Below are 14162 nucleotides of genomic sequence, written 5' to 3'. Positions count from 1 at the left end.
TATATATGTGTAAATGCAGTAATTCAAAATGTATCACAGTCCCACATTATAATCCATAAATTAGCTGTTGTTTCAGGAGTTTTTGCTAAAGTGACCCCTAAAATGCATTGATATAATCCCACATTTTGTTATAGTGCCAAAAAAAATCCCCATCCCAAATTCCCCAGAGTATCCACAAAACCAGGTGATGCATTAGTTTGGGAGCCGCCTCATGCCAGGGACAGCTGTTTGTGTGGTGAAGAAGTTTATTGGTCAAAAAGAAACTGTGATCAATAATTCAATTAATGACTTGTTGTTACATCATTTTAAATACTGCCTCTGTAAAATGCACATTTACACTTCTGCTTCGGATAACTGGCTCTCCTCTTGTCAGCTAAGATCAGATGCCACTTGAGAGGAAATGACAACATAAAACTCACAGCTTATGTGAAGGGATGAAGGTTCACAGACAAATGGACGAGCTCGTGTGTATATACACCGATTCTCCGTGATGTTGCTGTTGTCAGGTCGTCCTCTGAAATTGTACACCATAAATATCCCTGCATGTCTGTGTGTGCGTGGGTTTGTGTGTTGAAAGTCAATATCGTAGTCGTAAAAGCTCAGTGTCTATTAAACAAGGGTGGAGATTCCAGCACGGGAAAGTCTTCCCGTCAGCTGTTCTCAGCGGAGTCCTGTTGTGTCTCTACCGAAGGTGACATAATGAGGGGGGAAGGGGGGCAACAAGCAAACTATTACATCAGCTGCAGGTGAAAACAGCTGCTTCATGCTTGACTTTCTTTTGTGGCAATGAAGTTCATTTGGGACCCTCAAAACGGATGCTCTGATACAAATATTGTCAGACGGATGATGGAGCTGCCTCTGAAGTTGATGACATTGTTGACCGTGACCATCTCCAGGTCCAGCACCACCTTCTTCGGCCCCTTGATTGGCCGCGATAAGACGAGCGTGGCGCTCACATTACTGGTTTGCTTTAAGAGAAAGAGGACAGAGACAAAAGGGGAATGTGAGGAATGAATTACAGGAAACACTACTGCACACAGCGGAAGAAACACGTGGCTCAGTGCCTGGTTATACAACTTCCAGTAAATAAAACAAGAGCACACTTGTTTAGAAAGCCAACTTAGCAGTTTCTGATCAAACTCAGCTTCTCAGATACATTACACCATCTGCTGGGTGCACTCTGCATTGTCAGGTTCTTACAACTCATTAAACCTGTGGTACACACATATATATATTTATAATTTATTCAAAATAAACGGTATTCCGTAGCCAATCTTATCTAAACACCTGATATTTCTTTGAAGTGTATCTAGAATTTGATCATAATCACAGCTACAAAAAAAAAGATCTAACCCTAACTTTAGCCCAGGATCAAAACTACCATCTTTTTCTTTCCGTCTCTGAGCACAAACTCGAGTCCTTATTTTAAAACGTCAAATCAGTCCTGTGCAAACTGTAAATAAAAACAGAATGCAATGATTCGAGAATCTCATAAACCCACATTTTACTCATAAAACTACATAGAAACCATGTCAAATGCTTAAACTGAGAAAATGTATCACTTATGAGCTCATTTTAAATTTGATGACACCAACACATCTCAGAAAAGGACAGTGCTATGTTTACCACTGTGTAGCAGCCCCCCTTCTTTTATCAACAGTCTGTAAACATCTGGGAACCGAGAAGACCAGCTGTTGGACTTTTGAGAGGAATGTTGTCCCATTCTTGTCTCATGGAGGATGTTGGACTGCTCAGAAGTCCTCGTATTTTTGGTTTCACGATACTCTAGTGTTTTCAGCCAGTAAGTCACATGTACTTTTTTACAGATTGGTCAACCTCTGTCCATTTACTTCTGGGTATAAAAAGAACATCAGCTGACTTGTTCCTAATTAACCTCATTAGTCGCGAATTGTTCCTCGAGCTGTTTCTTTTTAGCACCACTTCCTTTTACAGCCTTTTGTTACCCCCATTCCAACTTTTTGAGACATGTTACTGCCACCACAGTCAAAATGAACTCTTTTTTTTTTTTTTAAATAGCAAAAGGTCTAAATTTAAAATGTCATATTTTCAATGTTCTATTATGACTAAAATATGGGCTTATTGGATTTTCAGATCATTGCATTCTGTTTTAATTTACATTTTATGCAATGTCCCAATTTTGGGAGAGAATATGGTTTGTATTAGAATGAAGATCAAAAACTTTGTGTAATTATTTGTTGTATTTTCGGTTACATGTCACTCCGTGCTGTGGGTGAACAAATCCCGATCATCTCACTGTGTAATGATACGAGGAAGTGCTGATACTATTCACTTAGATAAGTGCCAATACTAGATGGAAATAATAAAGCATTACAAGGAAAGGTGCTCCAGGTGGTCTTACTTAAATCTCAGATCAAACGCCTATTTTGTTACATTATATCATATTACTGAATCAATAAGATGGATTACATTAAATGTATCTTTTAGACAAAAATTTTGTAATGCACTTACATAATTCTTTCAGTTGTTTTCAGTATTTCATTATGAATAAATTTGTATTCATTCATCTTTTTAGATAAATGTCAAGCATTGCATTACTTAACCTTTAAGATAAATGCAATACAATAAAAAGGAGATTTTCTTGCGTCGCATGGTATCTTCTTTGCAGTGATTCTAATATGTTTTTCTCACTATTAAGCTGGTGAATTATCATCATCTAGGACAAGTCCAAGACTGATTTTGGAAACATCTTTGGTAACTAAACAGTCACAGCTGTGGAGTTTCTGGACTGCATTCTTTAACAACCAAACACTACTGTCATTTCCTTTCCTGCCTAGTTCTGCAGTTTCCTTGAATTTGCCCATCTATAGAGTTTGAGTTTCTGTAGGAGTGGGGGCCCACTTTCATTTATTGTGTTACTTTGCATTAATATAGTGCACTAAAGTCTTCCATCTGCCATATCTTCTGTTGATGGGTCTCTGAAAAACGTACCCTCATGTAAAACTCTCGCCCATCGTTGCCCGACTTTATCTGGAAGATGTAGAAGGCGCCGGGATAGCGCGTGGTGGCCTGCATCTGGAAGATATCTGCAGGCACACTGCGCCCCGACGACATGTCCATGTGTCGGTACAAAATGGTGAAGGGCTTATCCCTGCAGGCAGGGTTCTCAGCTGAACACATACACTGACTGCCAAGGAGGAGACACGGTCACTTTAAGCTTTAGAGGATATTTTAAACAAATAAGCAGTGAAACAGTTTAGAATTTGGTGTTAAAAGGCGTCTAGAGAAAGCGAAGAAGTAAGACTCACTTGTCACTAACTTCGATGTAAGGAAGGTTGCACTGTAAAGGATTCAGGCATGTATAGCTTCCCTGGAAATTGAAACACACTTGTGCTGTTGTACAGGTGTTGTTACCAGTGTCACATTCATTGACATCTTTAAGAATCAAACACACAACAATCAAAGTCAGTTTAAACATAATCATCACGAGAGAAGAAGAAGAAGCTTCAACAATGTTGATATTAAAGAAAAATAGATGCATGTGTCCTGAGTCAAGAGAAGTATTTAACTGATAACAATAATAACTTTATCACATAAACTAATGCATTCAGTTAGGAAATGATGTATCTGTGTGAGAGTTCCTCATCTTCTTACCCTCACAGCTCCTGCCGTCCTCATATATATAATATCCGGGTGGACAGATGCAGGAGTAAGAACCGGGGATGTTGACACATCTGTACTGACACAGAAACTCAGAGAAACTGCACTCATCCAAGTCTGCACGAAGCAAGAAACAGAATTAACACCTATCAGAAAAGGACATCAGCACCAACAGTGTTCAGTGTTCAAGCTCAACCAAGCCCGCCTCAATATGTCTGAGTGAAGTCTGCATGTTTTGCACGGTGTCAGTCATGCAGCTTGCTCTTTCTAAACTGTGTCGACCTAGCCTGTGATAAACTGGAACTAGTCTCATACAGCACACCTGCTCTCTGTGATCCTGCTGCCAAAGCAAACATTTTTATTCTGTTCAATTCACCTCTGTCATACGACTTTTTGCTCCTTTTTACAAAAATGCATCTCAGTTTCTGGTTCTTTACCGACTCAATTATTCACACTGCTTCAAAGATAGATTAATATTGATATATCAAAAGAATAAAATCTTCCTCACCGATGCAAGTAGTACCATCAGATGCCAGCTCAAATCCTTCGTCACAGTTGCACATGTAGGACCCGTAGGTATTCAAGCAGCCATGACTACAAGGTTCATCTGCACACTCATCCACATCTGGAACAACAGAAGCTGGAAGCTGACAACACTGGTACACGATATACAGGTGTTTCTTTTCCTGTTGTAAAGCCGTGGCCCGGTGCTTGTGAATGTGTTTACCTTGACAGGTCCGGCTGTCTGGATTGAGGATGAAGCCAGGATTACAGGAACAAGAATATGAGCCGGGCACGTTGGCACACAGCTGCTGGCAGTAACCATAGCGACATTCATCAATATCTGGTACCAAAAAAGAAAAAAAAAGAAGAAAATTTAAGTAGAAGGTAGTCACTGACCATAATACATATTGTGCTGTAGGCAAGTTTACTGTAAGTAAATATACGATTAGTGTTTTGATTTGAACAGACTCTGCTGAGCTGCATTGCACCACAAAGCATGAGGAGGGCGCTGTTCTTCTTTTCTAAATGAGGACAAGTACATGCAGGGACTTTTCTGCATTATCCGACAGTGATCATAAAAATTGACATGACCTCTGATCTATGCTTTTTACAGTGTTAGTACTAAGATATAATAGATTGCTGGTTTTGCATGTCCAAGACTACATTTGCATTTATTAGTGCTTGAAGAAGAAAATCAAAGCTTTTCCATCACTTGGTAATTCCAGAAAATATTGAATTAAAATGCTCAGTGCTTGTTTTCCTAGCTTCCCTTCATTTGATAATTTGCACAAAGTAATGGCAAAATTGAGCGATGGCTGAACAATAATAAACTGACTCTGAGTTCACTTTGTAGAGTATTTGCAGTGATGCAATGTGAATCCCACTGGGTAAAGTGTATTGTTAATATATGCTAATGTTTAAAGAAGTTTCAGGGAAAAACTGGCTCACCCTGACACTGTCCACCAAGGAGCCAGTAACCTTCAGTGCAGGAGCATGTGTAGCCACCTGCTGTGTTGATACAGACCTGGGTGGGGTTACAGTGGTGAGAGTTTGTCTCGCATTCATCAATGTCTGCAATTAAAAAAAAGAAAAAAAAAAGAGGAGAAAAAATTAACAAAATTCAACAAAATTAAAAAGGACGCTCAAAGAGGCAGAAGCGACATAAAACAAAAAAAAGTTCAGCACATTAACACAAAAAACATGTTTTTCTGTTACATTTGGCAGCCAGCCCTTCAAATCTACACAAAAGTAACACCCAGAGAGACACTTTCAAAGTTTATTGAGAGTTAGGAGAAGAGTATCACGTATCATCTAAAGTATTTCATAAAGTGAGGCATGGATATTTTTAAAATGACATCAAAGTAAACAGATGAGATAAAAGCACACTGATAATACTGATTTCCATGTGGGAGTTATGCTTTTTGCACTTCTCGGACGTCAGTAGATTTGATTCCAAACATTTAGGTTTAGCCTTCACCTCACCTTTTATTGACTAACTCCAATGCAGGATTTGATGCTCATGTGCCTTGCTCGAAAGCACATCAGCTAGGGAACTTTTTCCTGCTGGCTTGAAGATTGCACCAGCAATCTTCTGTTTGAAAATCAGTTTATCCAACACTCAGAGTTTCATCGCCCTGTGCTTAAAAAAAACCCAAACTCTTAACCAAACAGTTATCATTTCAGCGCTTATGATCGTTTCTACACAGATTTGCAGATTTCTCAGATTACAATCTGAATTCCATCAACGCCCCTGGAGCAGCTCAAACACTAAATCATAATGCCCTTATGAGGATACGACAAATCGCAAATTCCAACTTCTGTTTATGGTTCTCAGACAATGAAGTCACCGATCTCTAGAAAACCGGTGGGGGGAAGTGGGTGGGAGCCTGGTTTTTTGTTTGAACAGGCAGCTATGATAAGCGATAACGTCTGTCTGTGGGACCGTTGCCCTTTATGCCAGCTGGGACCACTGGCCCTTCACGAGGGTGGAGGAGACCCGGTGCATTAGGCCACCGGCCAAAAGCTACACAGCCACGGCACCTGCTTACAGTTTCCAGTGAAAATCTCCCTGAATGCCCCTCATCTGCACCCCATGTGTAGACCTTACTGCAGATCTCCAACATATACACACACAAGCCGCAGGAGCGTTTCAGTTCACCTCCTTATATAGGCTGTTTTATGAGCTGCCCATGAGTTTTTGGAGTTGCTGACAGCCCTGATCAGCTTCAGAGAAGACATGACAGGGTCAGATGTAGATGCAAAAAAAAAACCAAACTCCTGTGCAGAAAGATCTTGACCACATATGGCTGCACAAACTGATTCAAAATAACAGTAAGTGACACAAAACCAGCTTGCTTTTCTTTATCAAGATTCCAATGAAAATATTATAAAGGATAAGAGTTTATAGCTTCACTACCAGAAAAATGCTCTGTTAAAAGATGAGCTGTTGTGCATTTTTGAGTTGACCCACTGGTTTCGAAAGTGCATAAGGCTGGATACTTTTCTCCAGGCACAACGGAGCATGTAAATCCCTGGACTCCAGTAAAAACCTGAAAATCCCTAAAACTGAGTTATGAGCTGTAATGAATATTACAGTCTCTAGTGGGATGAAAAGCACAGCATCTGAACGTTAATGGTTTCTTTTTTTTTTACTTGGTAGAGAATAAAAAGTGTGCTTAAGCAGTGACAGTTTTGTACAGATTTTCAGCAGGTGTCATTTTTATAATGTTAATTTGATCTATCCTCATCTATCCTAATTATTGTGTGTTTGTCTAGAAAGTAAACTGTAAGCACTTTTATTATGGTCCATTTATTAGAGATAGTGTGGTTAAATAGAGTGAAAGCTCAACCGTATTCAACACCTTCAGGATGAAGCTTATCATTTCTATTGTTCCCCCAGACTGGTTCCATTTGAAACACTGACATACCATTAACTCAGAAACAAAACCACAATTGTTGCAGGTTCAGACGGGAAGTCGCAGTCTGTGTATTTTCTGCCCCACAGCAGCATCAATCAGCAACTAATTACATCACTGCACACACAGTGTGCCAGCCTTCAGGGGTGTGCTGAGTCGCTGCCTCCACAGAGGCATGCCTGTTCTCTTGCCCTGGCCTGGGCACAAATTTGGCAGCATATGACCTCATTTTTGGCACTCACATAGTGTAGTTTACCCAAACAATGTTGCGAGCTGATTCCCTCACAGACCTTCTCCCCTACAAAGAGGGGAAAAAAGTCCATATTTGTCCATGAGCGAACTTCTAGAGCTCTCTTTGGAGGGGGAAAACTGTACCACATATGTACATTTTCCTCCTCCCAGCACAGTCATGGCTAATTTATCCAAAATGACAGGAAAACACCCCAAATGGACCTTAAGGAACCCATTTTTTAACAGCTTGTCCCTGCTAGACCCGCCAAGGAAAGTTTGTGAAGTGTTTATCTAACAGCTGGGAACTCTTGAAGTTGTGAAATTGAAACAGCTCAATTAAAAAAGATGACATTTATTCGCTTTGAAACGTTAAATGGGCCTCTGGGTCGGTGGGGTGACAGCAGACAGGCTGCGGCACAAAACACTAAAAAACATCTGTCCCTGTGATGCGATGGATTCATGTATTTCTCTGGATTTTAACCACACTGAATTCCTATTCTTTATCTTTTCCCACTGATGTTACCTCGTTCATAGCTTGACTCTAATATCTGATAAACAGCAGCAGGTGGCAGATGTCAAGACTGTATTCTGCAAAACATTCAAATTTTTCAGCCACTGCTGAAATCCAGTTAAGAGCCTCAAGACCAGAAACAGCTGCAGCCGCGGATAGACACCTTCCACCCTTATATCTCCTGCAAGCAGTGAGACAGTATAAAAATGAGCTTTGGCAGAGATGGGTTGCAAAGCAACTTGCAGATGTGCAGTAACTTCACGCCCTATGATGAAATTTGCCAGGTGATTTCTGATCAGCTAATCCACAGGGATCCTGGTTGAAATTTGACTTCATAACTTGCCTGAAGTAACTTTAAAGATGCATTAGAGTGGCAGCAAAGGGAAAAGCTGCGATTGTGTTAAGAAAAATACTCCAGAAAATCAAATATGACATTCTTATGTCAGTTAGGGGGTTAGAATCCTCTTAAAGGGTAAGGTAATTAACAAGAGAGGTTACAAGATGACCACACATTTTAATGGAAATTTATGAATAATTACGTCTTCAGTCCCCAAATAGAGTTGTTGAATTTCAGTGTTTTTCTTTGTTTGTTTGTGCGTTTGTTTTTAATAGAAAGGCTGGGATCTAAACCCTGCTTGTGGTTACATTCCCTCACTGTGATGAATGGGTGCAAATGTTGACCCACCGTGAACAATCAAACAAGCGCTTTGTCAGACTGATGTAAGCAAACGACTGAAAACAATAAGCAACTTTGAACTTTCGGGGACTTCTGATGAACACGAACAAAAGACTTGGCTCGAACAATGTTTACTTCATTTTTGAAATTGGCTTGAACGGAAGAATTGTGAAGTTTTCAGCAGAATTTTTTATGAGTCAGTCTCGTATGACTGAACCGAAGCTACGGGAGTTCTCCTGAGCCCAGAGTTAATACTTTCTGCATGCGCAAATATGCAAGCATCCAAGTGACATCAATTTCTAATGGATGCTAATTTTGTCATCAGAGGTTTTACATGATGATTTGCGCAGACAACCACATACCCTATGATTATCAGGATTTAACCCATTAGCAATTACCAGATCATTTCTAAATAGAGTAGTGACTGCACTGGCTTCCTCCAAATGGACAAAAAAGGTTGTATAATAAGAAAAACTGTAAGTATAATCCTGGCTTCAAGCAGGTGACCAGCCCCGTATAGAACAACTGGGGAATGAAATCAGACTGAAAAACCTGCAGTACAATGTTGAGTTACAATACTTTGCAAAAGTCTTGAGCTGGCTCTCACTCCCTTATATTTTGCTTCCAACGGGCCAGACTTTCTTGGCCCGTTGGAAGAGAGTGTAGGAAAGCTGAGCGCAGATGGAGAAAAACAAACCTCCAGGTTCATTATGACATTTATAAAGAGAAACTTCACAATTATAATTTACAACTGAGGAATGCAAGGAGGTCCTACTTCTCTGACATCATCACTAAAAACAGCCATAATGCTCGGGTCTTATTTTCTACAGTTGACAGGCTAACAAACCCTCCTGTGTCAGTGGCAGCTGAACTTCATTCGACCATGGCCTGCAATGACTTTGCCAAATTCTTCACTGAAAAAATCCAAAAAATTAGACAAGCAATTGGTACATCAACAGCAGATCCAGGATATGTACTGTGTCCACCAAAAAACTGTTTAAACACCATGAAACAGTTTCAACCTATTAACAGCAAAGACCTGGAGGACATCTTAGGTCAACTGAACTCCTCCTCCTGCTGTTTAGATGTCCTGCCAACAAGTTTTTTCAAAAAGGTCTCAAAGACTTTAGAGTCAGACCTGTTACAGATCGTCAACTTTTCTTTATTATCAGGTGTGTTTCCAGAACCACTAAAAACTGCTGTAATCAAACCTATACTGAAAAAGGACAATCTTGACAAGACACAAATGAACAACTACAGGCCGATCTCAAATCTCCCGTTTTTAAGTAAGATCATTGAAAAAGCAGTTTCTCAACAGCTCAGTTACTTCTTAAAACAGAATAATTGCTACGATGCCTTCCAGTCAGGTTTTAGACAGAACCACAGCACTGAAACCGCTCTGACCAAAGTGTTCAATGACATATGTCTGAATACAGACAGTGGAAAAATGTCAGTCCTAGTTTTACTGGATCTCAGTGCAGCATTTGATACAGTTGACCACAACATATTACTCAAACGACTGGAGAACTGGACAGGTCTTTCAGGAACTGTACTAAACTGGTTCAAAACATACGTAGAAAACAGGAAATACTTTGTATCAATAGGTAACTTCACATCTGAGCAGACAAGTATCACATGTGGAGTTCCCCAAGGTTCCATCTTGGGACCCCTTCTGTTTAACATCTACATGCTCCCACTGGCACAGATTATAAAGAACAACAAAATAAACTACCACAGCTATGCAGATGACACACAAATATATATCACAATGTCACCAGGAGACCGAGGCCCTGTACAGGCTCTTGGTAAATGCATTGAGGAAATCAATGACTGGTTGTGCCACAATTTTCTCCAGCTAAACAAAAACAAAACTGAGGTAATAGTCTTTGGCGCCAAAGAAAAACGATTACAGGTCACCAGAGAACTTCAATCCATACATCTAAAAACCACAAACCAGGCGAGAAATTTGGGTGTAGTGATGGATGCAGACCTAAACTTAGAAAAACACATTAAGATAATAACAAAGTCAGCTTACTATCACCTCAAGAATATATCAAGGATAAAAGATCTGATGTCTCAACAGGACCTGGAAAAACTAGTCCATGCATTCATCTTTAGTAGGCTTGATTACTGTAACAGCATCTTTACAGGTCTACCTAAAAAATCAGTCAGACAACTACAGCTCATTCAGAACTCTGCTGCTCGAGTCCTCACTAAGACCAAAAAAGTGGACCACATCAGTCCAGCTCTGAGGTTCTTACACTGGCTGCCTGTCCGTCAGAGGATAGACTTTAAAGTTCTGATGCTGGCCTATAAAGCTCTGAATGGTTTAGGACCAAAATACATCAATGACCTCCTGACCCAGTATGAACCATCCAGATCCCTCAGGTCATCTGGATCCGGTCTTTTATCAGTTCCCAGAGTCAGAACCAGACACGGAGAAGCTGCATTCAGCTTTTATGCTCCTTATATCTGGAACAAACTCCCAGAAAGCCTCAGATCAGCTGAAACACTCAGTTTATTTAAATCCAGGTTGAAGACTCACCTGTTCTCAGCTGCATTTGAATAAAGCACCAAATCCACACTTTAAGCTTAAATTTCAAAACTTACATTTAACTACTGATTTTATCTACTGTTCTGATTTTATCTGTTTTGATTTTATATACTGTTTTGTTTGTTTGTTTGTTTGTTTGTTTGTTAATTAGTTAGTTAGGTTATTTGCTTGTTTTAATCAATTTTAAATCATGCTTTTTATTTGTTCTTGTTTCTAATGTCTCTGTAAAGCACTTTGAATCACCTTTTTGTTGAATTGTGCTATACAAATAAACTTGCCTTGCCTTGCCTTTTTTTAAGGGTTCTTGAGCAACAGTTCTCCATCTTTCAGAAGGTCATTGTCTGCTTTTTCACATGAACATTTTCAGAGGAATGTTTTTTGTGTTTGTTTGTTAGGCAACATGGACCTGTGTAATTATGTAAACAATTATTCAAACATAAAAAAGGCACCTAACTCAAGGGATAAACCAGTGTTTTGTCTACAGATCATAGACAACTGAGCAGGCACTTTGTTAACAGCAGCCTGTCTCACAAAAACACATAATTTGTTCAAACTTCTTTAGTTGAATTCTAGAAATTCCAAAGATAAGGCAGTTTGACAGACATAAAGAAGCACTTTTGCACTATTAACTACTAGCAGCTATTAGTTGAAAACTTGTCACACCTCAGCATGGTGTGCAGTCTTTCCTTTAAAGAAGGGAAGCAGGGAGAAAAGATGGAGGCATGTCAAATTACATAGGAACTGGACTGAAAATCAATGGGAACAGGTCTTATGGAGTGATGAATCCAATTCCCCCCCTAAAACTGACAACAATTTGAGGGAAAAATTTGAGGGAGTTGGGGAGAAAGGTACAACAGTAACCTGTGAGCCATCTGTAAAACACGGTGGAGGCTCTGTCATGGTTCGGGGCTTTGTTTCAACCAGTGGTGTTGGAGATCTCATCAAAGTTGATGGAATTATGAAAACTGAAAAGCACCATCAGAATTAAATCCAACATGAAATACCATCTGGAAAGCTTCTGGTTGACAATAAATTCATTTTTCAGCATGACAATGATCCCAAACACACTGCCAATGCAGGAAAGGCATATCTGGACAGACGAACACACAATACTATCAGTCATAAATTGGCCTCCCTAGAGTCCAGACCTCAAAGTTACTGAAGCAGTGTGGGATCATCTGGACTGAGAACAGAACAAAAGGCAGCCAACATCCAAAGAAGAGCTTTGAATGTCCTTCAAGAAGCCTGGAGAACTATTCCTGAAGAGTACTTACAGAAATAACAAGAAATCTGGCCTAAGAGACTTCACACTGTGTAAAGAATAAAGGTTTTCATTTTAAATATTGACTTTCAAGCTTATTCAAATTGTACAAACTGTATTTGTGCCTTTATTTCTGTTTTAATAAATTATTGCAATTATTTCTCATTTGCTTCTCAAAATATAAAGAAATCAGGGGTAGCTCAAAAACACATTACTATATTCTACTTGTGGTAGTAAATATCTTAGACCAGTGAGAACAAACTGCAGAATCCTACTAACCGTTACAGGTGCCATCCTCTGCAAGAGTATATCCCAGGATACATTGCGCAGTGCTGATCACTCTTGGGTAGCTGGGCTCCACAGATCTTGGGGGAGATGGGAGGAAAGAGTTTGGAAATCCAGCTGAAGGGTCCGGGTAAACCGGCTCAGGCACTATGGGATCCGGTCTGTAAGGCTGGTTGTACAAGTTCCTTGGGATGCATAGGTAACCTCCGTTCTGGTTCACACAGCGCATGTCTCCTCGGCAAGCATCTGGCATGGTACGGCACTCATCCACATCTGGAATACAGAGCCGTGCACTGATAAGGACATTCTTGCATCCGGAGCATGTGTGAATCTGTGCTACAACCCATCCCGGTGCTTTGGGATTTGATTTTCTTGCGCACACTGTGTTTGAATTCCAGACACGTCTCTTTGTTCTATAAATGTAACTTTTCAATGCAAAAAAAAAACAGAAGTGATGCCACTCACCTATACACTGTCTTGTTCTGGGTTCATATGCGAAACCTTCTGTGCAGGTCTGAAGAGAAGTGATCAAAATGCGGTTTGAGCATGTTTTTTAACGCATTCATTTGCTGAGATGTCAAACTAGTATGAGAAGAATATATGTTATAATGCATAAATATATTAGCTTGCATCAAAGACGCATTTGCATCTTTATTTGGCTTTGGTAAGTTTCAGAGCAACTTTTTAGTTAAGTGATCACAGCCTTAGACTAAATGGATGAAGGTGTCTTACCTGTCCGCGCCCAGGCTGGACACAAAGCAGAATAAATACCAGAGCTGTCAGCATCCTGCAAAGAGGAAATTTTACGTTTTTAGGCCCTTCTCGGAAGGAGTTCGCAGAAGAAAACAGGAACTTGATACAGGCATTTGTCACATATTCATTCAAACATGCAACGTAAGTTTAAAAAAAAAAAAGAAAAGAAAAAAGAAAAAAAAAAGTCCGTTACGCAAAAGATGCCTGCGGAGAAAATAAAGTGGAGACTACTGACCTTGAAGGAGAGCAAAACCTGAAGCCACGTCCCTCTAAATGCATGGTTTACGACTCCAACTGAGTTCTCTCAAAGGAAAGATTTGAAACGACCCGTAAATTTGAATCCCCTCGCCACTACTCAGCAGGACTCTCACCACCACCCCCAACTATGCGCCTTTACGCGAAAGCCGACACCAGGTTTTCATTAACCGCTGCCTGGTCGAGCTGAAGCTCCAGTACATTGACCAAGTGTTGGAAGAATGCTTTTTCAAAATGGACTGTTCTGCTTCTTCCCCGCTCTGTCGGCGCTACAGATTATTTAGCAATGCAAATTAACGGGCCCCCTCCGAGCACTTTCCCAACAGCTGGATTCAATCAGGAGAGCCAGCCCCCTCCAGTCAGAGCGCACGGAGACGGCGGCCCCACAGCGGCGCGCTCACTCCGACAAGCGGCTTCTCCTGGGCGGTTAGGAGGCAGAAAAGCATAAAGCTTACACACACAGTGTCTGTTTTCCAAAGATATAAACAGCCCACCCCCTCACCCCCTTCCCCGGGTTGAATGACACTGCACATCTGGCGCAGGAAACGTACGCTGTCCGCGCTGTAGTAGCCACATGT

The 14162-nt window shown here is 40.5% G+C and overlaps 1 protein-coding gene across 1 annotated transcript; it reads right to left on the bottom strand.

The window, feature by feature from the left end:
- Positions 1-208: 208 nt before the first annotated feature.
- Positions 209-14019, bottom strand: fbln5 (fibulin 5). Its single transcript, XM_080870213.1, has 11 exons — positions 13565-14019; positions 13309-13363; positions 13042-13090; positions 12571-12849; positions 5092-5214; positions 4367-4483; positions 4148-4264; positions 3634-3756; positions 3288-3414; positions 2971-3166; positions 209-968 (listed from the first exon to the last, which is right to left on the bottom strand). Exons 1-11 carry the CDS (start codon positions 13606-13608, stop codon positions 807-809), a joined length of 1392 nt encoding a protein of 463 aa, XP_080726339.1. The 5' UTR covers positions 13609-14019; the 3' UTR covers positions 209-806.
- Between the last annotated feature and the right edge of the window lie 143 nt (positions 14020-14162).

This window comes from Rhamphochromis sp. 'chilingali' (assembly GCF_963969265.1).
Source record: "Rhamphochromis sp. 'chilingali' genome assembly, chromosome: 21".
NCBI lineage: Eukaryota > Metazoa > Chordata > Actinopteri > Cichliformes > Cichlidae > Rhamphochromis > Rhamphochromis sp. 'chilingali'.
This window is presented reverse-complemented; position numbering and strand designations above follow the sequence as displayed.

Excerpts from the sequence above, each read along its gene's own strand:
- fbln5 (XM_080870213.1), bottom strand. The coding sequence starts at position 13,608 with ATGCATTTAGAGGGACGTGGCTTCAGGTTTTGCTCTCCTTCAAG. Across the intron at positions 4,484-5,091 it reads CCTTGGTGGACAGTGTCAGG|ATATTGATGAATGTCGCTAT; the intron begins GTGAGCCAGTTT and ends TTTTGGTACCAG. Across the intron at positions 4,265-4,366 it reads AGACAGCCGGACCTGTCAAG|ATGTGGATGAGTGTGCAGAT; the intron begins GTAAACACATTC and ends CTGTTGTTCCAG.